Source organism: Falco punctatus (assembly GCF_963210335.1).
Source record: "Falco punctatus genome assembly, chromosome: 9".
Classification (NCBI taxonomy): Eukaryota; Metazoa; Chordata; class Aves; order Falconiformes; family Falconidae; genus Falco; species Falco punctatus.
In genome coordinates, this window is record NC_137589.1 from 23,127,339 (window position 1) to 23,152,127 (window position 24,789).

The window sequence follows — 24,789 nt, forward strand, 5'->3', positions numbered from 1 at the left end:
GCACAGGTATGAAAGGATGAAACTTGTTGGTGGGTCTGTATTAACTCTCCCTTCCCGCTCAGGGTGGAAGAAGATCCTGGAGGTCCATGCCTAGCTGATTTGTCTTGCTGGGGCACTGAGGCTTTACCTGCAAAAGTGGATTGAAGCTGCAACTGGAGATGCCACTGCTGTCAGCTAAGAAGGGCACTTTTGTTTTCCAAAGGAAAGGCCTTATTGCACAGAGGGAAAGAGACTAATGGCAGGAACCAGGGTTCTCTTAAACCTGTGACCTGGGGGTTGCCAAACTTCACTGTCTCTCAGCATCTACTATTAGGTCAGGTCCAAGGTATCTGAGTGACTGACTGGTGTGACTGCTATGGATACAGATAACTTATGTCATGAGATAATCAACCTCCTGTTTTGTACTTCTCCATCATTGCAGAGCAAGGTGCATCAGCCCAGCCAGCAAGGGCCATGATCAGTTCCCATCTTCTCTGTCATTTTTGCCCTCTTCTTGCTGCATGCATCAACAGAAAGATGCCACTGATGTTTTACTCATGTTGCATGTCTTCTGCTGTTTTGAGTAAAAGTGGGTGGTCTGGTTTTGCCTACAGAGAAAAGACTATGCCATCCCCTTCACTGCTGGAAGGCCCATTTAAAAATACCCATTAATTTTTTTTTTTCACATTGCTTATCTGAATTGTGCTGAATATTATCCTTTTTTTTAGTAGAGACAGGTCTTGTTTCTTTTTGGATGTTTCCAGAGTAGATTTTTTTTTCAATAAAAAAGGCCTAATAGAAACTGAGTGTGGGCACTGTCCCCATCAACACAAGGGCGCCTGCCCTGATTCTTTGCATGTCTCAAAGCACAGGTACCACATCTAGGAATACAGGGAAGCCCAAGATCCCATCAGGAAGGCTACATGACCGTAAGACAAGGGGGTTCTTGTTTTAATGAGTCAGAGCCCTGTTTAGCATCAGCTGAAGAAAACCAAAGGGAAGAAAATAGCTACTGACGTCGGATGTATGGACCACTGCAGAGTAAACCAATGAGAGGTCCAATCTGCAAGATCCATCTCTAAACTTGAAAAAAACCCACCACTGATAGTGTCAGGCTGCAAAATAGCATCGGCTTCTGCAGCGCCAGTGGGGCAGCCGGGAGGCAGCTGGGAGACTTCCACCAGTTTCCACAGTCTTCTGGGGAAACTGGGCTTGAGCCTGCTGACTTCCAGGTGTGTATTAACAACTGATGCGGAAAATCTTCTATGATAAGCAGCAGGTGATGGCAAGAATTTCTTCATTCTCGCAGACATGCGAGACCCCCACATATGTATTTTATGAAGTATGGGAACCCCAAAAGCTGAAGTTTAGTTTCCATTACTCATTGTTTTAGTTTTGCATAGTCATTTTTTTTTTTGCCTAAATAGAGCAGTCTTCTGCTTAACGTTGTGCGATAGACCTAATTTCTTTCTGTGGCTCACTCACCTTGGAGGCAAGGTCACAGCTTGCTGATCCAGCAAGCCCTGATTTTTCTTTTCCCCACCCCTGATCACACAAAACAGTTTCTCAAACATACCTGCATCATGACCTCAATTTTGATAATCAGTGTGATTAAAGAAATAGTTTTCACAGAGAGAGAAAGGCAGCTATGGGGAGGTTCTGCTCTTTTCAGCCCCATTAGCACAGGAACAGAACAAACCACAACTTGCAAAGCACTGCGGACAACCCGAGGTGTGACGCAGGCCCTCAGCTGATGAAATTCAAGAAATACAGTGGTGGGATAATGGCACAATAGAAGCAAAACTACTAATTTCTAAATTAGTGCCTTCCTCTGGGCTCCGGTGGATGGAACTTCTACCTGCCAGGGGGATCCTTGACATTAAAACAAGTGTTAAAGAACGTTTCTCTGCATGGAAGTAATGTCTGTACTCCTCTCATTGATATTCAAATGTTGTGGGTCCAATTCTGTTTTCATTTTGTACAAAAAAAAAAAGTCTTGTTGAAAGAACAAAAACCAAGCAGTTGTGTGTAGGAGGATAAAGGACCACTCTGCGTGACTCTTCAGGGCTCAAGGGGAATCAATAGTTTTATGTCAATGCATAGCAGCTGAGCATCTGTGCCAGAAACTTTTCTATATCCCCTTCCCCCACTGACATATGTTGGTCATGCATTATGCCTGTCTCTAGTTTGTTATGCAATAAGGGCCATGCTAAATAGCAGGAAGGTTGAAGTGTTGTTTAGGCTTTGCATCACAAAATTTCATGGCAGCCCCGTACATCACACTTAAAAAGCAAGGAAGTCTTGCCAAAGAGATGCCTTATGGGCGATCTCACCTGGGCATCCTTGTGCACAGCCAGGCAAGGCTGGAGTCTTTCCCCTTGCTCTGTCGGTAACGGCTGCAGTCAGCCCTTCTCCTCCCACTTGCTGGGTGGAGTGAAGGCAACAAAGCCATCTCTGTGGTTGCAGGTCCTCTCCTCCCCTGTTGAGGGGTGCTCTGCTGCATGGTCCTCCATGCTGAGGTGACTTTCCCTGGGCGATTTCCCCCAAAGCTTTAGTGCTTGTTTGGAAACATCATGCAGGTATGAATGCATCCATTCCCATGACGCAGGGAGATGGAGTGGAAATATAAGATGCACAGTCATGATCTTCCTAGTGTAGATTGACACAGCAATCTTGTTATGTTACTGTCTTAATAATTTTTTATTCCTGTACGGCTTCTATACAAGCTTTGGAAGATATATTACTGACGCAAGGGGAGGTTTTCTGTTTAGTCTTAAGTAAACTAATACCAGTTTAGATCCTTTCTGTTCCTCAATCAGTTTGTTCTTCAGCAAATTCTATTCTCTTCTTTGACTGAGAGATTCACATCTTGTGTTGTACTCCCTATGAAATGTTTTGTTGAGCAGGCTGAAGAATAAGACTACTCATTCTACATGTCTTCAAAGATAATTTACTTTATTTACACTCATTTGCAATTCTCCTAGAAACTTTCCTCCAGAGACAAACAGAAGGACACACAGGCTGGGGCTATAAACTAAGCTCTTGCTGCTCACGAAAGGTATATTGCAGTGAGGACTTTTGCTGCAGCTTCTATCCATGGAGACCTGGGTGGAAACCAGTCCAAATGAAAGATGGCACAGGACACAGTTGCTCCAGCACAGGGGAAGAGTTCTCCAGACCCAAGCTGTTCTTCCCTCATCCTTAGGCACAGCACTGGATGGACTTCTTTTGCAGGTAGGCAGGCAAGGTGAGCTCCATGTGGCTAGGGGTCAGCTGCTACCTCCTGGGCAGGAGCATCCTCCCACCCATCCATGTAGCCAGGCTCTGCTGTACTGTAATGCTTAAGGACAATGGCATGGGACCAGCTGGGATGTTGGATCACAGAGATATGGAAAGGTTTGGGGAAGTTTGGTTTGGGTTTTGGGGTTTTGTGTGTGTGGTGGTTTTGGTTTTTTTAAATAGTATTTGAAAAAGCAGAAGATGAGAATTAACAAGTGTTGGGAGATACAGGAACAATAAATTCCACTTGATCCTTCCCACCTTCAGACATCTTGGAAACATCTTCCTTTTAAATTGCAACTTACAGCCTGTGTTGTTTGATAAGGTGACAAAATGGGTAAAATATAAAAGCCTTTTGGATCCTGCTTATGGAATATCTCTTTCTGCTGGCTGCAAAGACTTGACAGGTCAAACCATAGAGCCTCAAAAGTCCAGAAGTAAATAAGATGAACTCTTTTCCCTCTTTTTTTCAGATGTGAATTTAATTACATTTTAAAATTTTAAAAAGTATTCTTGTAAGCGTTTTCTAAATTTATTTTACCTAGTATTGGTCCTTGCATGAAGCTTCTATACCTTGAACTGTGGTATGGTCATGCTTGAATTGTTCTGATACATGACCTAGGTGATGGAGTTCCTCTGCAGGATGGAAAAAATCTGTTGGTAAGAAAGCATGTGTAAATTCTCATCTGAGACCCAGGCCACATCTGCCACAAGATCAGAATTTCTGGACAGATAAAACAGCTTCTGCAATTTTTTTTTTTTTTTTTTTTTTTAAGTAACTTCACAGATTTATTTAAGCTAATGTTTCAGAGCATGCTCTCTTCTCTTTAAGTAATTTCATACAGCGGTGTCCACTGTAGGGATCTGTGGTTATCATTGAATTAGAGCTCATTTATAAATACCATAAGCATCAGGGTAAGTGACGTTATTTGGAAAAAAGTAATTAAACTGTCCTGACGAGGTGGTCCAATCTGTAGGCTGAAGACGAGTCAGGTCCTGCTGCAGTGTTGTGCCCATTTCCAGATGCTCCCTCCCTCCCGGGGCTGGCAATCCCAGCACATCCCCATGACTAAACTCCCAGTCAGGCCAGCAGTCCCCAGGTGGGTGCTCCCGTGGCAGCAAGGGAGCATAAAATTCACATCCTTGAGCACACTGGCCCAAGGTCTCTAACTTGCCTTATTAGAACTATGCCTAGTCCCCATCCAAACCAGAAGACCCATAGAAATAATCTTCAACATCAGCACTGGTAGAAGGAGACAGGAGAAAGAAATGTTCAGCTACTTCTTGCCATGTGCCAAAATGTTAATGCAACCCATATGTCCGTATGTGAAAAAGAAACAATATCTTACGCAAACTAGCTGTCCCTCATCATGGAACAGCCTTGGCTCTTTCACGTTGTTTTACATTTTTTAAGTGGGGTGTCAGGTTAATTAAGAAATCCCTGTAACGGCCTTTTGAAGTAGGAGCAGCCGGGCTGAATCCTTCCTCTTCCTCCAGCTGTCCAAGCCCCTGCGGCAGGGCAGGTGGGGCGGGAGGCAGAACTTTCTGGCTGGGGAAAGAGGATGTCGCAAAATGAATGGGAGCCCCACCAGAGGGAAGAGGGTTTCCTGGGCTGGTACACGTGGCTGGCAGACGTCCTGCCAGAGGAGGCAGGTGAACCTGTGATGAAGCCACTGGAGAAGTCAGGGCCTCCTGGAACCTCAAAAATTTTGAGCAGAGCTCAAGCTGAACAAGTTTTTCCTGTGTTGCGTTTGCTTTTTCTTGGGTTTTCACACAGGCTTTCTACAAAAATGCCTTTCCTTGAGCGTGAAGCAGTGGCTAATACATGAAAAAGTACTAGGATTTCAGTTTCCATTTGCTGAACTTCAGCATCTTCCCAGGCACACTTCCAGAAATACACAATAATAGAGTGGTTAAACTCAGAGACGCTACCACAGATGTCTCACTGTCCAATATTGGATACAAGGATATATCTGCTTCAGCACACTAGCTATAAAATACTGGTTTAATCTTTCCAGATTGATGCTGCCTTCATTATTTTAGTCTCAACAAGGGAGAGGGATGTATGGGGGATGGAGACCAAACTGCCCCTGATGTAAAATAGAAGGCATCCTACACAAATGAGAATATTTACCTTATTTGCATTTTAGCTCATTAACTAGGGTAAAACCCTGGCTTGCTGCCTCTGTGAAGAGGCAGACCACATCATTTCCTTGTCACTGCAGATTTTTGGAGCTCTAGGCTCATTCTCCAGGATTCAGGCAATGTTTGAAAGACAGCTGGAGGTGCCCTCATCCCCATCTCCACCTCCACACCCAGGTATGGGAAGACCATGCCATGCCCAGGAGCACCAGTAGCCCCTGGTGTCCGTGAAGATGCAGGTATTTCTAGAGAGATTTGGTATTTGGGGCCAGACTCTGCCCAGAGGAGCACAGCAAGAGCCAGAAAGGCACCGGCACAAGCTGCAGCATGGGAAACCCCACATTACTGAAATCCAGGTTTTCCAACGCATTTGTTAGCAACTGGGAAAAGAGGAATTTTGCTGATGATGCTGTTTTGCAGAGTGGTAAAGCTGAGGGACAACAGTGAAGAACTGCAGATTGACTAACTGGGTGCAAAGGAAAAATAACCCAAATGCCACATATGTGGTGACGGATTCTGGCTGATGATGAGCACGCCAGAATGAGATCCAAACATTTTGACGGATGGTCCCATGAAAGGACCAGTCCATTGCTCAGGAGCATCAAAAAAAGCCAGAAGGCCATAAGGAATGAACAGGAAAGGAAAAGAGAGCATCACAATGCTGCAACGCAAACCCGCTATGCTCTGTGTCCTGTATACCAGGTGCAGTTTTAGTCTTCCCATCTCAGAAGGGATACAACAGAGCTGGGAAAACTTTGGGGAGGATGAAAGATCTGGAACAGCTTCTGTACGAGGGACTGTACATGACCTTTCCTGCTATAAAATATCAGAGTGTATCAGATGGCATTAGCTTCAGCTGGAGGCAGGTTCAGCTTGGGCGAGAGGCAGGTGTTTCTCTCAGGACACGTTTCCCCTGCAGGGTTCCCTGGTGCATGGTTTTGGGGATGTGAGGAAATTTTGTGAGTTTAAAAGAGTGATGAACAAGTTCACGTATAACGAATTCGTTCAAGGGTACTGATTGCTTCCAAAATGACCTATTTCATAAAATCCCTGAGCAGCAAAGTACCAGAAGCTGTGGAGCGCCCAGGTGAAATTTCCCTGCCTGTTTTTCTTATTCTTAGCCTTTTCCCAGGTTTCTGGCCAATGTTCAGGACAGGATCCTGGGATTAGTGGATTTGCACCAATACAGCCATTTTCATATTCTTCTGACACAGGAAATCAAAGAGACGTTCCCTTGTGAAGACGGATGTAATGAGCAAGGCATCATGAATGAGTGATTTCTGCTTTACATCCTGATTCAAGCTAAACATTTAATGATGAAGCCCGGAGTTCAGAGACTGAAGGAAAGAAAAAGAAAAACAAAACCCCCAAACTTCTGTGGAAGTGTAAAAATGCATTCTGTTTCAGAAAATCTGTGTTACTCGGTTTTGAGTAAAAGAATTACAGGATATCTCACAATACAATCATTCATGAACTGAACTGGTAAGCAATACTGACAAGACAAAAGGCGCTTGCACCAAAATGCTGAATAAGCAAAGAAATGTGTGCAATTTGCAATGTGTTCACAGTTGTTTTGCCAGCAGAAAAGGGTCTCAGTCTGGGTGATTCACTTGCTGTTATTTGGCTCCGCTTCAGAGGTGAGGGTTTCGGAATTACTCAGCCCCATGCTAACGAATCGGAAGTCGTGTAATGCTATTGAAGTATCTTGCACCTTTGACCCCTTTGAACCCACAAAAAGTACTAAGCAGATGACTTAAAAATAAGACTTTGCTGCTCTTTTTTTCCCCTAACTTAATGCAAGTTTCATTCCAGTTTTATGCAAGTCCTTGTTTTAGACATACTGGTTTGCTCATGGCTGATACTAAGACTCAACAAAACAGTCTCAGTGCTGCACTGTAGAGACAAGTGGTCTTTAATTACTGACGATAGATACTGTGGTCTTAGTCATTACTCAAGCACCACCAAGACTTTTCCATAGTACCAGAGCATCTCTTTTCTAATCCGACTCATACAAGGAAGGAAGAGGCAGAGTATCTGGGGCACGAGGCATAGTCTGGCAAAGATGGGACAAGGTAGAGTCAGAGGGCTCAAAATTCTAAGTGCAATCCTCTATTGACTCAATAATTGCTTTTTTCTCCTCTACCTTGACTTCTTCCCCAAGGAAGAGGAGTAGTAAATAAGGACATGTATTTGTTGGTGGGAGATGGGAAAAAGTGATAGTCCTGTCCTGGAGGAACCTGGGCAGAAATCAAGGAAGACTATAAAGCTGTGGGGTTACAAGTGAGAAATTTTGATGCCCCAGTTATTTTTTTCTTCCATTTTACCAGTAAGAGGAAAGGGTGCAGGCAGAAATAGATGTATAATGCCCATCAACTTCTGGCTTCACAGCTGGTGCCATCGGGAGGAGTTTGGCTTCTATGACAATGGGACATTCTTTGACTAGACCCTGTTAGGGTGGGATGGGACCCATCTGTCTAGAAGAAGCAAGGGAATCTTTGGCAGCAGACTGGACAGCTTGGTGGGATGGGCTTTAAACTGAAGGACTTGATGTGGGTTGGGGTCCAAGGTGGCAATGCTCACACCATCACATCCCACTGGGGAATAAGCCAGGCCAACCAGAGCAGCGATGCATGTTCCCTTGCTGCCTCCCAAGATGAGTACAGAAGGCCAGCCGCCTCAAGGGTGTGCGTGGCCATGGTGGATCCTCTTGCAGCCCTCCTGGGAAACCTGTGTGCTCTGAAGTGCCTGTACACCCACGCACGCAGCACGGGGAATACACAGGAAGAATGAGAGAACAGTGTGCGGTGGCAGGGCCATGATCTCATTGCAGTTATGGGGACATGGTGGGGTAGCCCACATCACTGGAATGCTGTCATGGGTGACCATGTACTTTTTAGGAATGCCCATTTGGAATTAAATCTGGTGAGGGAGGTCAACAGATCTTGTGCTGGGGCAATGTGTGGTTTCCCAGACAGCCTGGCAGGCAGGTTTCCACCAGATGCACCCTAATCCCTTCCACTCCCTGGGATCCCAGTGAGTGAGAGGGTCCCACTCCCCAGTTTTGGAGCAAACCCAAGAGAATCAGTGATCAGAGCCAGGACAGTGGCTGGGAAACAAGGTCTTGATTTCTCCAGGATGAGCAGTCAAGGTACCCACCACTACAGGCAACAGCCTCAAGGGATCCTGCAGTGCGCGTTTCCCACTGTGCCTCAGGGCTTCAGAAAGAAAATATTGCAGGATTTCTACTCTTTAAAAAAAAAAAGAAAGAAGAATTAAAGAATTAAACAAAGCAAGAAAAATCGGCAGTTTTGTCTTTTCTGCCTGATTTCAGCCAAGTGTGTGTTCAGAAACTCAGAGGTTTTATGTAACTGGAACTTGGCATCCCTTTTGGCTTTACAGTTAACTTCCCCATCTTGCTTACAGGGAAGGACAAACAGAGATTTCTTTTCCAAATTATTTTATTGTTAAAGAAAGCCCATGTGCAAGCTCAGAGAGATTACCTGACAACCATCTGTTCCTCTCTTGGTGGAGGGGACTGGGTGGGTCTCTAGTCCAAACCCCATGCACCAGCACAGTCCCAGGCTGCTATAGTGTGGCTGCTCTCCCTGGGGTGCCTCTGCTCCATCCCTGCCTGTGCCACAGCCAGGGGCCGCTTTCAGAGCCCCCCCAGCCTCCCCATGGCCAGACTCAAGGATCCCAGCTGTGTGTTTCAAGGTGCTGTTGGTAGGTATTTAATGATGCCAGAATTCATCTCACCTTGATGGTTTTGTTGGAGATGTGTTTTCTTCTCGATGCCGCCATCAAATACAGCCACGCTGCACGCAGAGCAGCAGTTGGTGCTTCTGGTTGTTTTGCATTTTGATGCGGAGGTTTCTCAGGAATTTATCTCAGGAGACCTACTTATTTGTCCTTCTCTCTTTACCAGCCTGTCTTGTCAAGCTCCTAAGACTCTTCCTTGGTCGTTGTGCTCAATCACTAACTAAAATCTTCTCATTCTTCCCACCCCCCCCCCCTCACCCCCACTATAAAATAGTTAATAAAGTAAAATATCTCTAGACCTGTGCAAAAACAATGAGCCTGGGCTCTGCTAGGTAGGTCTTCCATGGGAAATTTCCCCTAACGTGTTCACTGGTGGGGCAGTGGGAGAGAGTATCTTTTCATGGCTGGGTAGAGCTCTCCCGTGGTCTCTAATTCCCCTAAGGCTCTACACAGAGGCTTGACATTCAGGAGAGGTGGGTGCTAGATGCGACACCCCTGAGCCAGGCTCTTCTCGCCAAACCCAGCTCTAAACATGCATTCAAGAATTTGCTGGATTTTCCCAAAGCCCTGAGCAGGGACTTGTGTGATCCACAAGTTTGAAGGTGCTACTGGATAAATAAATACCTCCCGAGAGCAGCCACCTTCCCCCAGACCCACCTGCCATCTGGTTTGGGTGAGATTGGCATGTCCCAAGCATTTGCAGCACAGTCATGGGGGGTCATTTGAAGGAAGAGTGGGGGAAGAAGGGCATTCGTGCCTCTGTAGAGGAATAAATGAGGAAAACCAGTGTGTTGTGGTGGAAGACCACAGCTGCTCGTAGCTATTAATACCTTTCCTTTTCAACACAGAAAGGGTGTAACCTGTCGTGCCTTTGCCATGGGCATCTCCAAGAAGGAGAGCTGCCCGAACCAAGAGGAGCAGCCCTTGCCATAACTCAAAACCAGGAAGGGCAGTGGCAAAACTCAGTGATTCGTGGCCTAGGTTTGCCTGGCATCTCGGGAAATGCCTCAGGTGGGTTTTAATTTGCTTTTAGCCTGTTTAGCTGGCGTTACCTCTTTCCTTGGGCTTTCTCCCTCTCTGCATTAGGAACCTTTCTGCGCCTGCTCCCACCCAACCTGTCTCTCCTTAAAACACAGCTCTGTGATTACATGCAGAGCAGGGAAGTAAAACCCAGATCCCATTGCTTTATAACCAGATAGAATAATGTTGATAATTCACAACTAGTCCAAAGAAACCTCAAACACCAAAGAACCGGCAATGAAAGTGAATGTCTTTGAGGACTGCAAAAAGCTCTGGTTTTAGTTTAATGACTGCTATTAGCAAAGAATAATTTACATCTCTTGGTTTGATGTTCTTAAATATGAACCGTGGATGACTACTTAAGTAGACAATTCAATGCCTAATGTAGTCGAAGGGTTACGGTAGCCGCATGCGCCGTGCTGACCTTTCAGTAGTTTCAAACTGGCCGTCTCTCCCATCCCTCCCCCACAGGCTGGGACAGCTGTAAACATTCCCGTAATAATGAGACAATTGTAACATCCTATTTATTTTCCATTAAGAACCAGCCCGGCACAGGCTTAGGTGGCCCAAGAGGGTGGGCAAGCAAAGCCCGTCCATGCCCTCCTGCCACGGCCCAGTGCTGCTCACCCCTGGAGCTGTGAGAGCACCAGGGACCCGTTACGTGCAGAGAAATGCCTCTGGTGCTCTCACTGTGCCCCTCCGAGCAGAGTCGGGCCATGGCATGACTAGGAGCCCTTCTGCAAGATGGAAATAGCAGCCCTAATCCCTTTTCATCTCTCACCAGCTCTTCCCATCCCTGGTTCTCCCTGGGGTGCAGGAGCGGCGGGCAGGGAGGAGGGCAGGAAGTCGCTGACGCGTGTGGTTGGATTTCAGTTTGAACACTGTCCAGAAAGGAGCACCAAATATTAGTAAACAGATCAGGAAACATTTCCGTGTTTGGCGGTAACTCTGCTTTTTCACGGCAGCAATCTCCAGTGGTTTTTCCACTAGAGCAAAAGACCTGCTTGGCCGCTCTGCTTAAATCGAAGCAGCTCAGATCCTGATCTTCACACTGACGCCTCTCCTCCAGGGCTCCTGACTTTGTGCCTGGAGCCAAGTCCTGCTGAGCAGAGGGTGCACACTCTTGTGCATGCCCAGGGGATTACAGCACCCTGCTGCCATGCCCAACATCTCTGTAATGATCCAGGCTGAAAAGGAAAGGATCAAGATGGTTGGCCTATTTTGCTTTTCAAAAGAAGATTATGAAGCGGTTTCCTTGCCACGCATTAAAGAGGGAATTATTGCATACCAATGGGCTCTTTAGGACAATGAGAAAAGGCCTATCAAGTCTTGGTGGTTCAAGCTGCAGACAGTCACATTAGAAAAAAGACCTGGGAGAGAATCAAGCACTGAAGCAGCTAACTGAATGAAGTCCTATCTTTACTATTTCTTGACATCCTCAGGAAAAACCTGGCAACCTCTCTGGGATGAGTGCAAGCTGCTCATCTTCCCTCTGTTGTTGACTTCCACTCAACAAGGTCACAGTTAGGTCCTTGGATAAGAAGTATGCGGTCACAGACTGGTTTCGGAAAGAAGACCTCCTTTTGTGCACAACACCTCCCACTGCAAGTGTTGATGGATGTTGATGCAGGTGGAAGTGCCACCAGCATCAAGAAGAGCAATTGAGAGGAAGAGGGTAAAAAATGAGGCCTGTGTGGAGAAAATGATTTCTGATGAGAAAATCTCTATATTGGACAAAATGCCTGCCTGATCCATAGCCAACAGCAACCCTAAGAGGAAAGAAGGAGGAAAAGAGAAACAGAATTTGTCTGTTTTCATGTTAAACTTCATGAAAGGGTGTGAGAAACCATATGATCTGCCCTCCTCCCTGCCCTCCGCAGGTGCATGTTTCATGCACCGATGGACATGAAGAGTATAATGCACCCAGCTTCCAAAAGGAAAGCCTCAGCTCCGCACACACTGGCATCCAAGATGTCTGGAAGAAAGATTTTTAAACTGGTACATGTGGTCTCTCCAGGCCTACACGCACTGTCTACATGGATTGCCCTGCAGAAGCATGCAAGTGGGATCTGCTTGCTTGATGACAATCACTTTTCTGGTGTATTTTCAGATGGTCTTACATCAGACTGCCAGACTGGGTGGTAGTGTGCAGGTCTGGTGTCTCAAGAGAAGCCTGCAGGACTGGCTTTACCATAAATCACCTATAACTAGCCCAGAGCACGTGTTTTGGTTCGGAAACACCAACAAAAAGCATCCCAAGGAAATCCCTCATGTAGCCTCCCAGTGCGGCTGGGAAGTTAACTCGCAGTTTAAGGGTCTTTGCTGGTAATGGGCTGCAGATCAGTCACGTGCTCACCTTCTGCAGGGTTCATCTCCAGCTCTCATTCATCCAGTGAAAGTGCTAAGAGTGCTGGTGCGTTTTAACTAGGTTTGCAAATAGTTTCTACCCATCTACTCTGCATGTCAGGCTTACATGCAGCAAACAAAACTATGCTGAGGCCTGATGGAGCCTGAATCTTTTGCTAGCAATGGCCAACTGGGAATAAGAGTTACTTCTTTATAGCAGATGTGTAGCTCAAAGTTCACCATAAGTGCACTCACATCAAGAGCACAGCGTGTATTGTTCTGCAAGAAGGCTAAACTCAGCTCTTCAAAAGACTATGGAACAACTAATTTCATTATTTGAGAAATAAAGCAAGCAAGTGAGTGAGAGTCAAAATTAACCCTTTGGTCAATCTCTGGAGTGGGGGCTTTCTTTAACGCCCTTGAGTTAAATGCCTGTGTTCACAGATGCATGCAGAAAATCTGCCATACAGTGTCCTGTTTCTGTTTTTCTCACTAGTTTAGGAGTTAAATATCATATTCCTTCAAAAATGACTAGTTGGACCAACGCCAGGTGGAGCACCCCCACATGAAGTCCTCTGTGAATATGGCTCAGGATTTTCATCTACAGTTATGACCTCCAGGGAAAATCAAAAGCAACAAATCATTTTTTTTTTTAATTATCCATACAGAAATAGATCATTCTATTACTGACCAAATTGAAAAATAACACTTGCAGGCAAGAAGGGCAAAAGGAGAAGACAAGTCCCATGAGAAAACTTCACCTAGGTATTTTTATGTAGATTTGAGCAAAGAAAAGTGCATTTCTACAATTGCCAGCAAATCCACTTTAAGTGGTGGATCTTTGCCTGTGCTATTTGTTTGTGCACAGCAAGAGATGAATGCGGTCCCTCGCTGCAACATTGATTTTAGCCTGGTGTGGTTCCCCCGAATTCAGAATGACCAGATTCTGCCCAAAAGCTGACCCTGGCCCTCATAATTTGTAATAATTGCAGTAACAAACCCTGTGTCTCTGCTTCACTTGCAGCCATGCTCCAGAAACACACTAATGACTGGGAAAAGGGAGGTTCAGCTCCTGGTGTTTCCCTGGCCCACACAACCACCTCCATAGGCTTTGCAGGACACGGCCCAGCTGCTTTCACCTTGCTCTCTAGCCATGGTAACACAATGCCAGCCACAACAAGGGCAAATTGTGTCCCCTCTTGTACACAACCATGCATCACTTGGCCATGTGGCTGGTGCATGAATTATTCCTGGAATTCTCCCTGCCTGACCAAATTCCTCTTCTCTGGAGCTAAGCTGCTCGCTCAGCATGAGTCCTACCTGTGAGTTTAGCACTAATGGAAAAACTCAGGAGCATTTCACACCTAAAGAAACAGCCATGCCACATCAGAAGGTTAACAATGGGGGTTTGTCAAAGACCAGCTGTAGCTTTTATCCCATTGGTCTTCAAGGATGCACGTGTGGAAGTGTTCAGTAGAAATCTGCTACCTGGTCCGGATTGCTTGATGAACAGGACAAGGGCTACCAGAGGTTTCCTGTATTCTCAGGATACATCCTCCGTGTAGTCATCCTCCATGAAGAGAGAGTTAACCCCACCCCTGCCAAATAGCTTCTTCTGTGGGTGAAGTCAACCCAGCTGGCAAGAAACTGTGAGCAGGGCACTCTCAGGGGCACCCCACTTGCATGGGGACAGGCTGTTTCCTTGGGGCTGGCCGGGGTTTCCCATGTTGCAGCTTGTGCCAGTGCCTCTGGGGCTCTTGCTGTGCCCCTCTGAGAAGAGTCCAGTGTTGGCATCTCCAGGACTCGTTTGGTCAGAAGGAGATGCCGTTGGATCACTCTTTGCCTCTTTGCCTCCAGCTGAGCAAGCCCAGCTCCCACAGCCTCTCTTCATATGCCCTGGCCCCCACCCACCATCACCAGGGCCCTGGAAGTCTCCACTGTACACCACCTTTAAACTCATCTCATCTTTGTTTTCCATTCCCATCCTGAAATGATCTCAGACACAATTTGCTTTTAGACATCAGTCCAGCTGCTTGTTCATGCTCACAGTTCATTGCCACACTTTCCAACACCTTCTGCGAGCTGTTGGTACGCAACATCCTTGTTTGCAAGTGGAGCCTGGCTGGCAAGGCACAGGCCACCCCTGGTGAGCAGGTGGAAAGCAACCCAGCCTTGCCTCGAGCTAGCTAGAGGTTAGCATCCTTCACCTACCCAGCAGCACCAAGCGTGGAGTGTACTGACCTCTAATCTCCTCGTCAGAGAGGTCTGAGGGCTTGTGCCATGGGCTCTTGGTCTCCAGGGTGGTATTTCAACAGTACTGGTGGGGTGCTGGAGGGAGCTGACCCATCCAAAACGTGCACGGAGCACCGTGCCCTTTCCAAAGCCCCGTTCTGAGTCTGCGGTGCTCCCAGCTTGCAGTGATGCCATTCAGCTCTCACTGAGCAGGTCTGCGAGGTGAGTGCTGCTGCTGGGTCCATGAACACCTTGGGCCTGACCCTTCTTGCCACCTAAGAGAGGAGAAGATGAAGTGTCAGGGTGTTCTCTGCAGCTTCCTTCTTTTGCATCACTGTGGCCTGAAACTGTGTCTTTCCTTGGGGTGGCTCTGCTCACCGAATGTCCTGCACATATTGAAACTCACTGCCTTTCACAGTGTCTGGGAAGCTTGCCTAATCCTTTTTATTTCATTACCAGGGCGTGAAAAGTCCATGGATCTCTTCCTCAAGCCCTTGCTCCAGCAAGAGCTGCGTGCCCTCTCCATGGGGGGAGATCAGCCTGTGGGCTCTGAGCCTGCACAGCCCATCAGAGTCCTCCAGGGCACATTGGATGGGCCAGTTGCAACCAGCAGTGGGAAAATGATCCCACAGGTCTGCAAATGCAGAACTGTGTCCTCTTATGGGTGACTTTCCCTCTTTGTGGAGAGCTGTCTAACTCCCTGTCCCTGGGAGGGAGCATTCCTGGCCCTGGCATGGCTCTGGGTGCTGCAGAGGGAGGAGCAGGGACAGCCCCCTTGAGACGCTGTCACAGATGCCAGAAAAGACCTGGGATGCTGATCATGTTGGGGTGGTTCTGCCAGGATGGTGTCAGGATGGTCTGCCTGCATGCAGGTGGATACTCAAGGAGGTAGCCCGTGAACAGCACACGTGTCCGTTGCCGTAGTGGGGACACATGGGAAGCAAAGCACATTGTCCTCCGGGGTCAGAGCTGACCTGTAACCATCCCTTGTGGCCTCCTCACGAGCATCTGCCATGTAAAGGGAGTCAGCTCCCCCTTGCAGAGCAGCAAAGGAGCAGATGGGTCCCTTTCATTTCCTCTTTCCTTTCCCATGTCCAGCACATGGTCCTGGGGGTGCAAATATAACAAGCTCTTTTATTTGGCAAAGCAGCCAGAAACTATCTCCAGCCACATTTGGGCAGAAAACCCAGTTTTTTCTCTAACCCAGAGCTGTTGTGTCCTGCTCAGAAATCCTTTGGCAAGTCCTTTGGCAAGGGCCAGGGGACTGGCTTAAACACTAGACTGTGATATTTTAAAGGTTTTATTTATACTTGCTGCAATCCTGCTGTGTTTGTAGTTCACACTCCCAAGCTGGTCTCCAAAACTGCCTTTTAAATAAAAGGAGAGCAGGGTTTGCACTGCACAGGTGTGCTAAGTGAGGCAGCAAATCCAAAATGACCAGGGTGCTGATAGTCCAGGTTTTGGACCAGAATTGCTCCAGCACCTCCCTAATAAAGAGCAATAATCATGCACAGCCAATGGCTATTCCTACAACGTTTGTGAGCAGCTTGAAAACAAAAATCTCTTCATACTGGAGCATTTCTGATACTTCATTTCTTCATGATGGAGAATGGCCACGTGCATGCTCGCATCTCAGCGGGTGCAAATGAAACATCGGCCCTGCTTTGAGGTGGTGAGCTGGGATTTTCTGTGCACTGAAAAGGTGGCAAAGGAGAGTGGCTGAGCCCCTCCTCTCCTACCAGCTCCTCCCCTTTCCCTCTGCTCTGGGCAAGGAAAGCAGCTGTCAGGACAGAGGCTGACCTATATTCCAGCCCTGAGTGGTGCCTCACTGGCCACCACTTCTCCCCCCGCCGCCCCAATCTGTGCTGAAAATGGCAGAGAGGATGGCCAAATCCGTGCATGGTGCGAGCATCACTTCCATGCCCTGAAACAAGCCTGGGGAGGGGAAATGAGACCTCAGTCCTTGCAGCAGGGCGTGCTTTGCTTTAGAGATCTTGATGTGCGTGATCATCCTGGAGAAGAGATCTGAGCAGACGATAGTGCTGAGAAAGGAAGGATGTTTCGGCACTGGCACAGGTGAGGGAGGAGGTGCCATTCGGCTCGACAGGAACCTTGTGCTGAAAAGATAATTTCAAGCTGAGCTGTGGTTTACCACAGTGTCCTCGTGACCGGCTGAGTGGTCGGGCGGCAGGGACAGCGGGCAACGGGCTTGTTTTCCCACAGCCGGGGCCCACACAGTGTGTCAGGGTTTGGCTAGGGCAAAGCGGCGGCTTTCTGCTCACTCGTGTGGCCCCAGCTTGCACCAACCCCCCTTGCATTAAAACCCCTTCCCCAGATTTTCAGAGCAACCAGGGGGAAGGCTGACAGGCACGCACAGTGTGGTGCACAAGGACCTGGGGTTCTTCCTTCCACTGGGACAGCGCCCAAAGCACCTGGTTATAGTGATGCTCTAGTGTTACAGGATGAAAATTGGGGAATGACAAGAATCACGAGGCTTTTCAAGGATCTCCGCAGGTTTCAGCACCACGATGTCCAAGATGACAACAATCTGCCCTGCACCCTCTTTGCTGAACACAATCTCTCCATTTGCAATTTGCTAATAGCTCTCCCTGGGTTATTTCTCACCTATTTCTATTCATGTACCTCCAGAGGAGAAACTTTGCTTGGCTTCCCCCAAAAACAAGTCCAGTCACTCTCACTCCTCCTTGGCAAGGGCTGTTCCACTGCCGTGAGGGGCTGCTTCTTCTACAGTGGCTGCAAGCGCCGGACGTGCTTTGCACTGCTGCAGTGTCATCACCAGCTGATCTTGAAGGTGCCACCTGAATGTGAGAATTAAGTGAAAATCCTAAGGAGGCTAATAGCGAGGCGGTGCGGTGAGACAGGCAGAGCAGCAGCAGCAGAAGGCTCCGGGATTTCAGGGCTTCAGCTCTGCCACACAAAGTGGCTTACAGACAGCACATCCAAGCCAGAGCCTGGATTAGAGGCAAAGCTGGCTCTCGCCCCAGGGAAATCTCTGCGCAGCAGCTCAAGGAGCTCACTGGGCAGCTCAGAGTGCCCTCATACCTGCTGAGAATGTTCAGGCACCTGATCCCATTGCCCACTTCCTAATGGCATGTCACCGGCCATTTGGAGTTCGCTACACTGAATTTTGCAGCATGGAGCAGCCAAGTAAACACTATGTTTGCCCAGGCACGCAAAAAACCCTTCGGTGCTAGGGCTCAGTCTGCAGCTGAGGTCGGGAGCGATGACCCAGACATGACTGCAAATTTCAGTGGCGCAGGGTCAGGTTCCTCTTCTTCGCATTATTTCAAAAAGGAACTCATCTCAGCAGTATTGCACGCCACATTGGTGCTGCAGCTCAGCAATGCCTGCTTTTAAGCTGGTGCTGTACCAGCCCGATGTTGTCCCTCCATCAAGAAGAAGTGCGGTCGTGGTGGAGCATGAGGATGCTCCAAATTGCCCAGACATGGCCCAGAACAACCTGCTGTAGCTGTGGTGTTGGTCCTGCTGGGAGCAGGGTCAAGTCAGAGACCTCCACGCCCTCCTTCTCAGTCACACGTGCCTTCTAGAAGAGCCAAATATGACGATGCTGGCACACCCTGAGGGCAGCAAATCTCTAGCAAATCCTGGCCTCTGGGAGACCAGGTCTTACCCCAGTGGCTTTGGCTGCAGGCATGTTTCACAACTCAGTGCTATGGAAACCCACCATGTATTTTCAGCTGGGCAGCAGCTCCCATCTGCAGCTGCCTTTTAAAAAACAAAAAAAAAGCCCCAGCCCAAACTAAAAGAATCTTTTAATTTATTTTCTTATGCTTGCACAAAAATACTGTCCAGATCCTTGGAGACATGCAGTTAGTGAATCAAAGTGAGCTGAGAAGCTGAGAGTCTGTCTCCTCTTCCTAGCTCGTTTTAGAAATGGGCTCAACTTTTACTAACTGCACTAAATGCAAAAAGAGGTATGCAGGTGATTTTGTAGATCTGGGACAGTTATTCCAACTAACAGCCACAACATGCTCTGTGCAGGCAGGATCGTAACAAGACATCCTCTCTGCAGCCCGACATAGGGGCAGATGCAGCCCTGGTGTGGAAGGAGGGGTTGGGAAGAGGGTTGCCCCCTTGCAGCAAGCATGACATGGGGACATATCCACTGGACACGGCAGAGCCCTGACCTTCAGCTGGGAAGGTGTACATGGGCTTGGGCTACTGCGTACAGCCACAGCTTCTCAACCTGGAGCTCACTTAGATCTAGTTTAGCCTAGAGCAAATGTTTTGCCCCAAGGCATTGCAATTAATGTGATGAGCATCTGCTCACATCTTCCTTGCCTTGGGAATGGAGAGTTCTCTGAAGCCCCTGGGACACAAAGCAAGCAGATCTGTGCTTGTTGGGGCTGCAGATGTAAAACTGGGGGTAATGAGAGCTCTGAGCATGTCTTTAATAGCACTTTTTGCAGTCAGGCTTTGTGGCTCTGATGGTCTCACAGCAGAGTCCTGTGGCTTCCTATGACGCTTGGTTTCTTAAAAGGCTTTGGCTTTTACGCACTTCACAGCACTTTTACTTCATCTCAGGGATCTGCAAGCACGGTCAGATGCCAGGAGTGGGTAAAGAGCGGGCAGGGTCGCATCCTTGCCACAGTGACCTAACTTCATGCTAGAGGGATGCCCCTCAGGAGGAGAGGGTGTGCCACGACTTCAAGCCCATCTCTGCCAGGGCTTCCTCCAAAGTTTGTCATGGCATGGGATATGACCGGTCTGCCTTAGTACCTGTGACATGGTGACAATGGCACCATATGTCCCACCCGCTGGGTGGAAAAGCACCAAACATCTCCTTGCCTGTGCCCAAGATCTCAGTTGGTACTGCCTCCAGAAACACCTCTGCAAGTGCAGCGCATGGATGCACATGGTGCTCAGTTCAGGCACCTCCTAGAAGAAGGAAGAAAGGGCTGCAAAGATCAGCAAGGGCTGTCTGTGATGGGAAGGGGTGGCAGAGTACAGGGTCTGATGGCTCAGTACAGCATGCTTGGCTTTCTCAAATGCATTTGATTGAGGACCACATGACAGCTGTGACATGAAAACTGCCTTGCGTGGTGTTACCAAGGCACGTGTTGGGTGGATCACAACCGGCTGAGCCACAGGTCTCACACTTCTGTTAGTAGATGTAGTTGTGTCTGCCAAGATTTCCTGCCTAACACCTCGTCTGCTATTTGGCCAATAACACACAACCTTTCCTGGTGAAACACGCTGCTGCCAGCTATCGGTGGGGCAGTAACTAAAAAGAAAGTATTGCTGTTGGACACCTAAAGGTACAATTGAACGCTCAGAGATCAGAAAATGCATCTCACACAACTGAACATACAGTAAAAGCAGTGACTGCACTAGATGCCATGGGCCAGCCCTGCAAAGTGACGTTCACTGGGTGGAAGCTAACACAAGTGTGAGTTAAAAGGCTTTGAGCATTTATGGCCCTGTTTTTTCTTGTGATGAGGAAGACAATAACATCGTCAACCGAGAGCTGAAATGCTTTAATTCAACTTTGAGCATTAGCTGTGGCTCGTGACATATAGGAGATCAGATGCAGCTGTCACCCCTGTCTGGGAACAAGGAGATAGTGGTTGTAACCGATGGATCTGCCAGTTAACCGAAAATTACATCCATCCAGGGAAAAGCCCAGGAAATCAACCAGACAAGTCTCTTCTGTTGCCATGCTTTCGCATACAGTGGCCTCTTTGAAATATCACCACTTGTTACCCGCCTTGTGTGGGAAAGTTAATACCATCGTCTCCCTGCTCACATCTAGAAAATGAGACATCCCCACAGATACCCTTCAGTGCCCGCGGTCTGGAATGCATGCAGAGGAACATGTCCATGAACTTTCCTACTCCACCTTAAAAAACCAAGTAATTTTTGTTTAAATCATCTTAATCTGGGTGGAAACTATGTGAAAGAGGGATTTTGATAGACTGCCATGATATGAGGAAGGATGGGAGCATTTAAGACTCATTGTGATTCATGTTTGAAAACCTCTGAATCAAAAATCCCATGATTCAAAAAATCTCTCAATCTGTGATTTGCTTATTATCAAGTATTTTGAGGTCTCATAATGACCAAAGCTGTTAGATTGCTGAAAGGATAGAGTCAGAGGCATCTCCACTTATCTGTCACTTCTGGTATTAAAGGCTGGCACTGATATAAAGCCCCTGTGAGAGCATCGTGACTCTTCGGAGCATGCCTGTTTGTGAGGAGGTGAGAGGAATGACACAGCGTTAAGTCAAAGATGCCTCGTTTTCAGTTTTCTGCATGTCACATGCTTTCAGGATTGATCTTTATTTGGATTTTTAGTGGTTTGGCTTGCTTCCATTAAAATTGAAGGAAGGGGAAGGAAGTGCAAATTTTAATGTGTTCTAATGCAAAATCCACCTTTGAAGAAAGAAGCAGAAAACAGAGTGAAGATGAGGAAAACAGCACAAGCAAAGGGTCTGGAAAAAGCCCCTCTGCTCCTCCACCCCTGCATGAAAAGGACCCACATGCTTCCCTGTACACTATGTCAGAGCTTGGATGAAGGCAAACTGGTGCAATAGGCCCCCAGAGACCATCAGCAAGAGTCCAGCAATGGTTGACCCACCTGCCACGGAGACATCTTCCAGGGGAACTGATAACCCAGCAGAAAACCTTCTTGTACGGTTCAGCACATTCCTCCCTTGGGGACTGACTCCCACAGGATGGCCAGGCCTGGATGGAAGCTGAGGAACACATACGAAGAACGGGGCTTGGCCGCTTTTGTATGCCAGCCTCTGCAGTGTACAGCTCTTTGATTAAGCTTTTCCAACACTGCAACATAGAACACTATTTCACCTGGGATTCAGGTTGCTTTTGAGCTCGTGCTAAATCAAGCCAATACTAAATGCCTCACCATATTAGATTTATTCCATGATCATGTGGCTCTTCATGGCTACCTCGATCTGTGGACGATAGATCACATGCCTTTGTAAAAAGATTTATGCACCTACACGACCACCAATCTTTCCTGTTTCTGCACAACATGCAGTGACTGAAACCTGAGGCTTTGGAGCTCGTTGGTTCAGACACAGTAATACCACCTAGGTTTAAACTTCAGGACTTCATGGAAAGAAGAAAAAAAAACACAATAAAACCACATGGTATCACAGAATGTCCTTCAAAGATGTTTTTAAAAGTAACTTGTTTTAAAGTTCTTAGTGTCACTTAAAATACTGCTCTAGAAATGGTCAAATGCAGCAGTAAATTACAGTGTCCAGCTGCAGTGAATACAGGATGTCAGATTTTTGTGAAATGCAATGGTGTAAGAAAAAGAGGCTGAATTGTACTTCTCTAATGGTTAAAAATCTGTCTGCTGAAAATAGTGTTTTGTTACTTTTAGTGCTGTAGTAGAGGTACTAAACTTGTGACACGTGATATAAGAGGAAGGGCAAGCTAAAATCAAATTTAGAATAAATAAATGATTTCTTGGTTAATTTCTGAGTAATTTCAAAATTGACTTCACAGAAACACATTTAGTAGCTTAGAAATACTTGAAACCATGACAGGTACTATTTTCAACACAATTATACTTGCTGTTTATTTTTTTAGTATTTCAAATAAAATTCCTTGTTCATTCACTCACACGTGTATTTATATCCTTCCCTGGACCTGTCCCTCTATTTCTACACCTGTTCTGCCAAAATAAAGTATAGACCTGTCTAGAACTCACCTCACTTTCAGACTGACTGTTTACTTTGAGTTTTTATGGTGGTGGTGATGTAATCCTAAGCTTGAAATGTCAGCAGTTTCCTTATTAACGCACTGCCATGGACCTCACTTAGATAAATTCTTTTCCCTCCTTCCTCTTGGCATTTGCCAGGCAAAGCAGCTAAACCACTTTCTATACTGGCTGCTCCTACCTTGATTCCTCCACAACCTGAAAGGAGGAAAGGGCTGTTCCTTGTTCAGGGGATCCTGGACCAGCAGAGAGCCATGATGCACTGGTGACTCTCTAACCCAGCAAATACTGACCTATTTTAAGTGCATCCGCTTTCCTGGCCTGTCCACTTTACCGTGTTAAACTCATGTTCCAGCCCAGATGTCAATGTCCAGTCCCAAGATGACTTTGGGATAGCAGCCCTATTGTGTTGGGATACAGCGCTAGAAACATGCACACCTTCTCTTTCACCTTCTCTCCATTCTTTCTTTTATGAGCACAGCTGGGCTGATGCTGCTTAGACCAGACCCAGGACGGGTACCATGTTTCAGTGGCACATCATTGCCAGTAACGTCATCAAGCTCTTAAATGAGGTCTTCCAGCAATCTGCAACCAGGGCTCCAGAAAAGTGGGCCAAGCAAGCTGGTTGGCAGACAGCTACTATCCCTCACTTATGAGTTGTCTGTGCCTGGAGACATGGTTAGACCTTGCGCTGATACGGTTAAACCCTGAGTCGACACTGTTAGACCTCGTATAGGCCATCCAACTTGAGAAGCATAGCAAGGTATGCCCCATCACTGATTGCCCATGGCAACACAATAACCATGACCAGGGCTGATCAGTACCAGAAGAAATGACCACGTGTATGTATGAAAGCTCTGAGATCAATTGTGCGTGTTCCTTCTGTCACTTCCAGGGCTCTAAATGCTTGGACAGAAGGAGAAAACTCTGCAGCTCCATGGGGTTTTGTGCTGCTTGAAGTCAGGCTCGTTTCCTTGACATAATTTTCATGAGCTATAAAAGTATCAGGAGACCTGGCAAGACTGCTGGAGCGCAGTGCCTCTGACTAGAGCCAGAAAAAGCTTTACTTCAAGCAAAGTAACCACTCACAGCATAGATCCTGGAAAATTCAATTCCATCCCAATAATTACTACAGCACACCAATAGATCCTCCTTTATTTATTTTTGCAAGATAGAGGCCAGTGATGTTAACACTAAACTAGAATTCAATCTGTCATAGTAAAATTCATCTTAAGTCTAGACTAAGTTTAGCAGCCGACTTTGAAACTGCTATAAATGAGACTTCACAGCCTCTGCAAGACTCAGAGCAGAATCTATACAGCCATCGAAGTTGGAATGAGTAAATCCATCGCCCCCACAAATCAGAAGAGGTTGAGTATGAAGAATCATTTGTCCCAGACAATTGGGCACAGCTTTTGTGACCTGAAAAAGAAAAGCATACAGGGAGATGAAAAAGAAAGTATTTTATCTACCTGAATTTCACACCAGAAAGGTCTGTATTCCTGAAGCATGCTTTCATACAAAGCACCCCTCCCATCCTAGATCATAAGTCCAAGCACTAGCAATCAAAGTACTGTAGTAAAATATTTATATCCTGAAGTCAAATAATTAAGAATAAAACTTCCCTGTATGTGGAAATTTAGAAACTTTACAGCCCCATCCTGTCTTACTTCAGTCTGTCTCAGCAGACACAAACTGCCTGACCCTGGACAGATGAGGCGTGGAGATCTCTAAGCCAAAAGGCATTAAGATACACGATCCCACATCAGCAAAGGTGGGCTTGCAGAAAACCCCAGATATGTAACTGTTCCACAAGGCAAGGGAGCCTGCTGTTTCCAAGACAGCCTGCAACACAACTGGGTTGGCCAGGTGACCTCCCTGGATGGGAAGTGAGGTGGACTTTAGAGTAATGACTGTCATGATGACCGGGCCATGCTTTCTGCTGCTGTGAAAGCGCACATACAGCCTTGGGACAGCCACCCTGTCTCCAGCTCTGCTACACCGCTCTTCTTTTCCATATGAGTAGCACAACAATTTTTAGATGCTGCTAGAGATACAATCAACTCTTGCTCTGCAAGTAGCACGGGACAAGTTCTGAATAAAATTGCTTTGATAAATGTTTAATGTTGTTCTCAATGTATGCATTGTATTCATTTTAAACATAATTTTCCTGGCACTACATCCTCAATTACACTTGTATCTGTGGCATGGCAGCTCTTGAGCAGTTCTGTTTAACATTTCCAAAAGTGAATGGACTTTGCTTTGGGCAGTACCCACTAATCTAGTATCCTAGGTATTAA

At 46.9% G+C, this 24,789-nt stretch overlaps 2 protein-coding genes across 3 annotated transcripts in view; one reads left to right on the plus strand and one right to left on the minus strand.

Annotated features, from left to right (window-relative positions):
* Positions 1-22,388, plus strand: part of LOC308069460 (uncharacterized protein) — a 63,144-nt gene extending 40,756 nt beyond the window's left edge. The window contains exon 4 of the mRNA XM_080401813.1: positions 63-22,388. Coding sequence (XP_080257939.1) covers positions 63-144 — 82 coding nt within the window. The 3' untranslated portion in view covers positions 145-22,388. The remainder of the gene's footprint in view (positions 1-62) is intronic.
* RNLS (renalase, FAD dependent amine oxidase) overlaps positions 8,659-24,789 on the minus strand; it is a 90,939-nt gene continuing 74,808 nt past the window's right edge. For both annotated transcript variants that reach the window (XM_080401756.1, XM_080401755.1), the window contains one exon: positions 8,659-23,911. In XM_080401756.1, the coding sequence (XP_080257882.1) occupies positions 23,759-23,911 (153 nt within the window). In that variant the 3' untranslated portion in view covers positions 8,659-23,758. The remainder of the gene's footprint in view (positions 23,912-24,789) is intronic.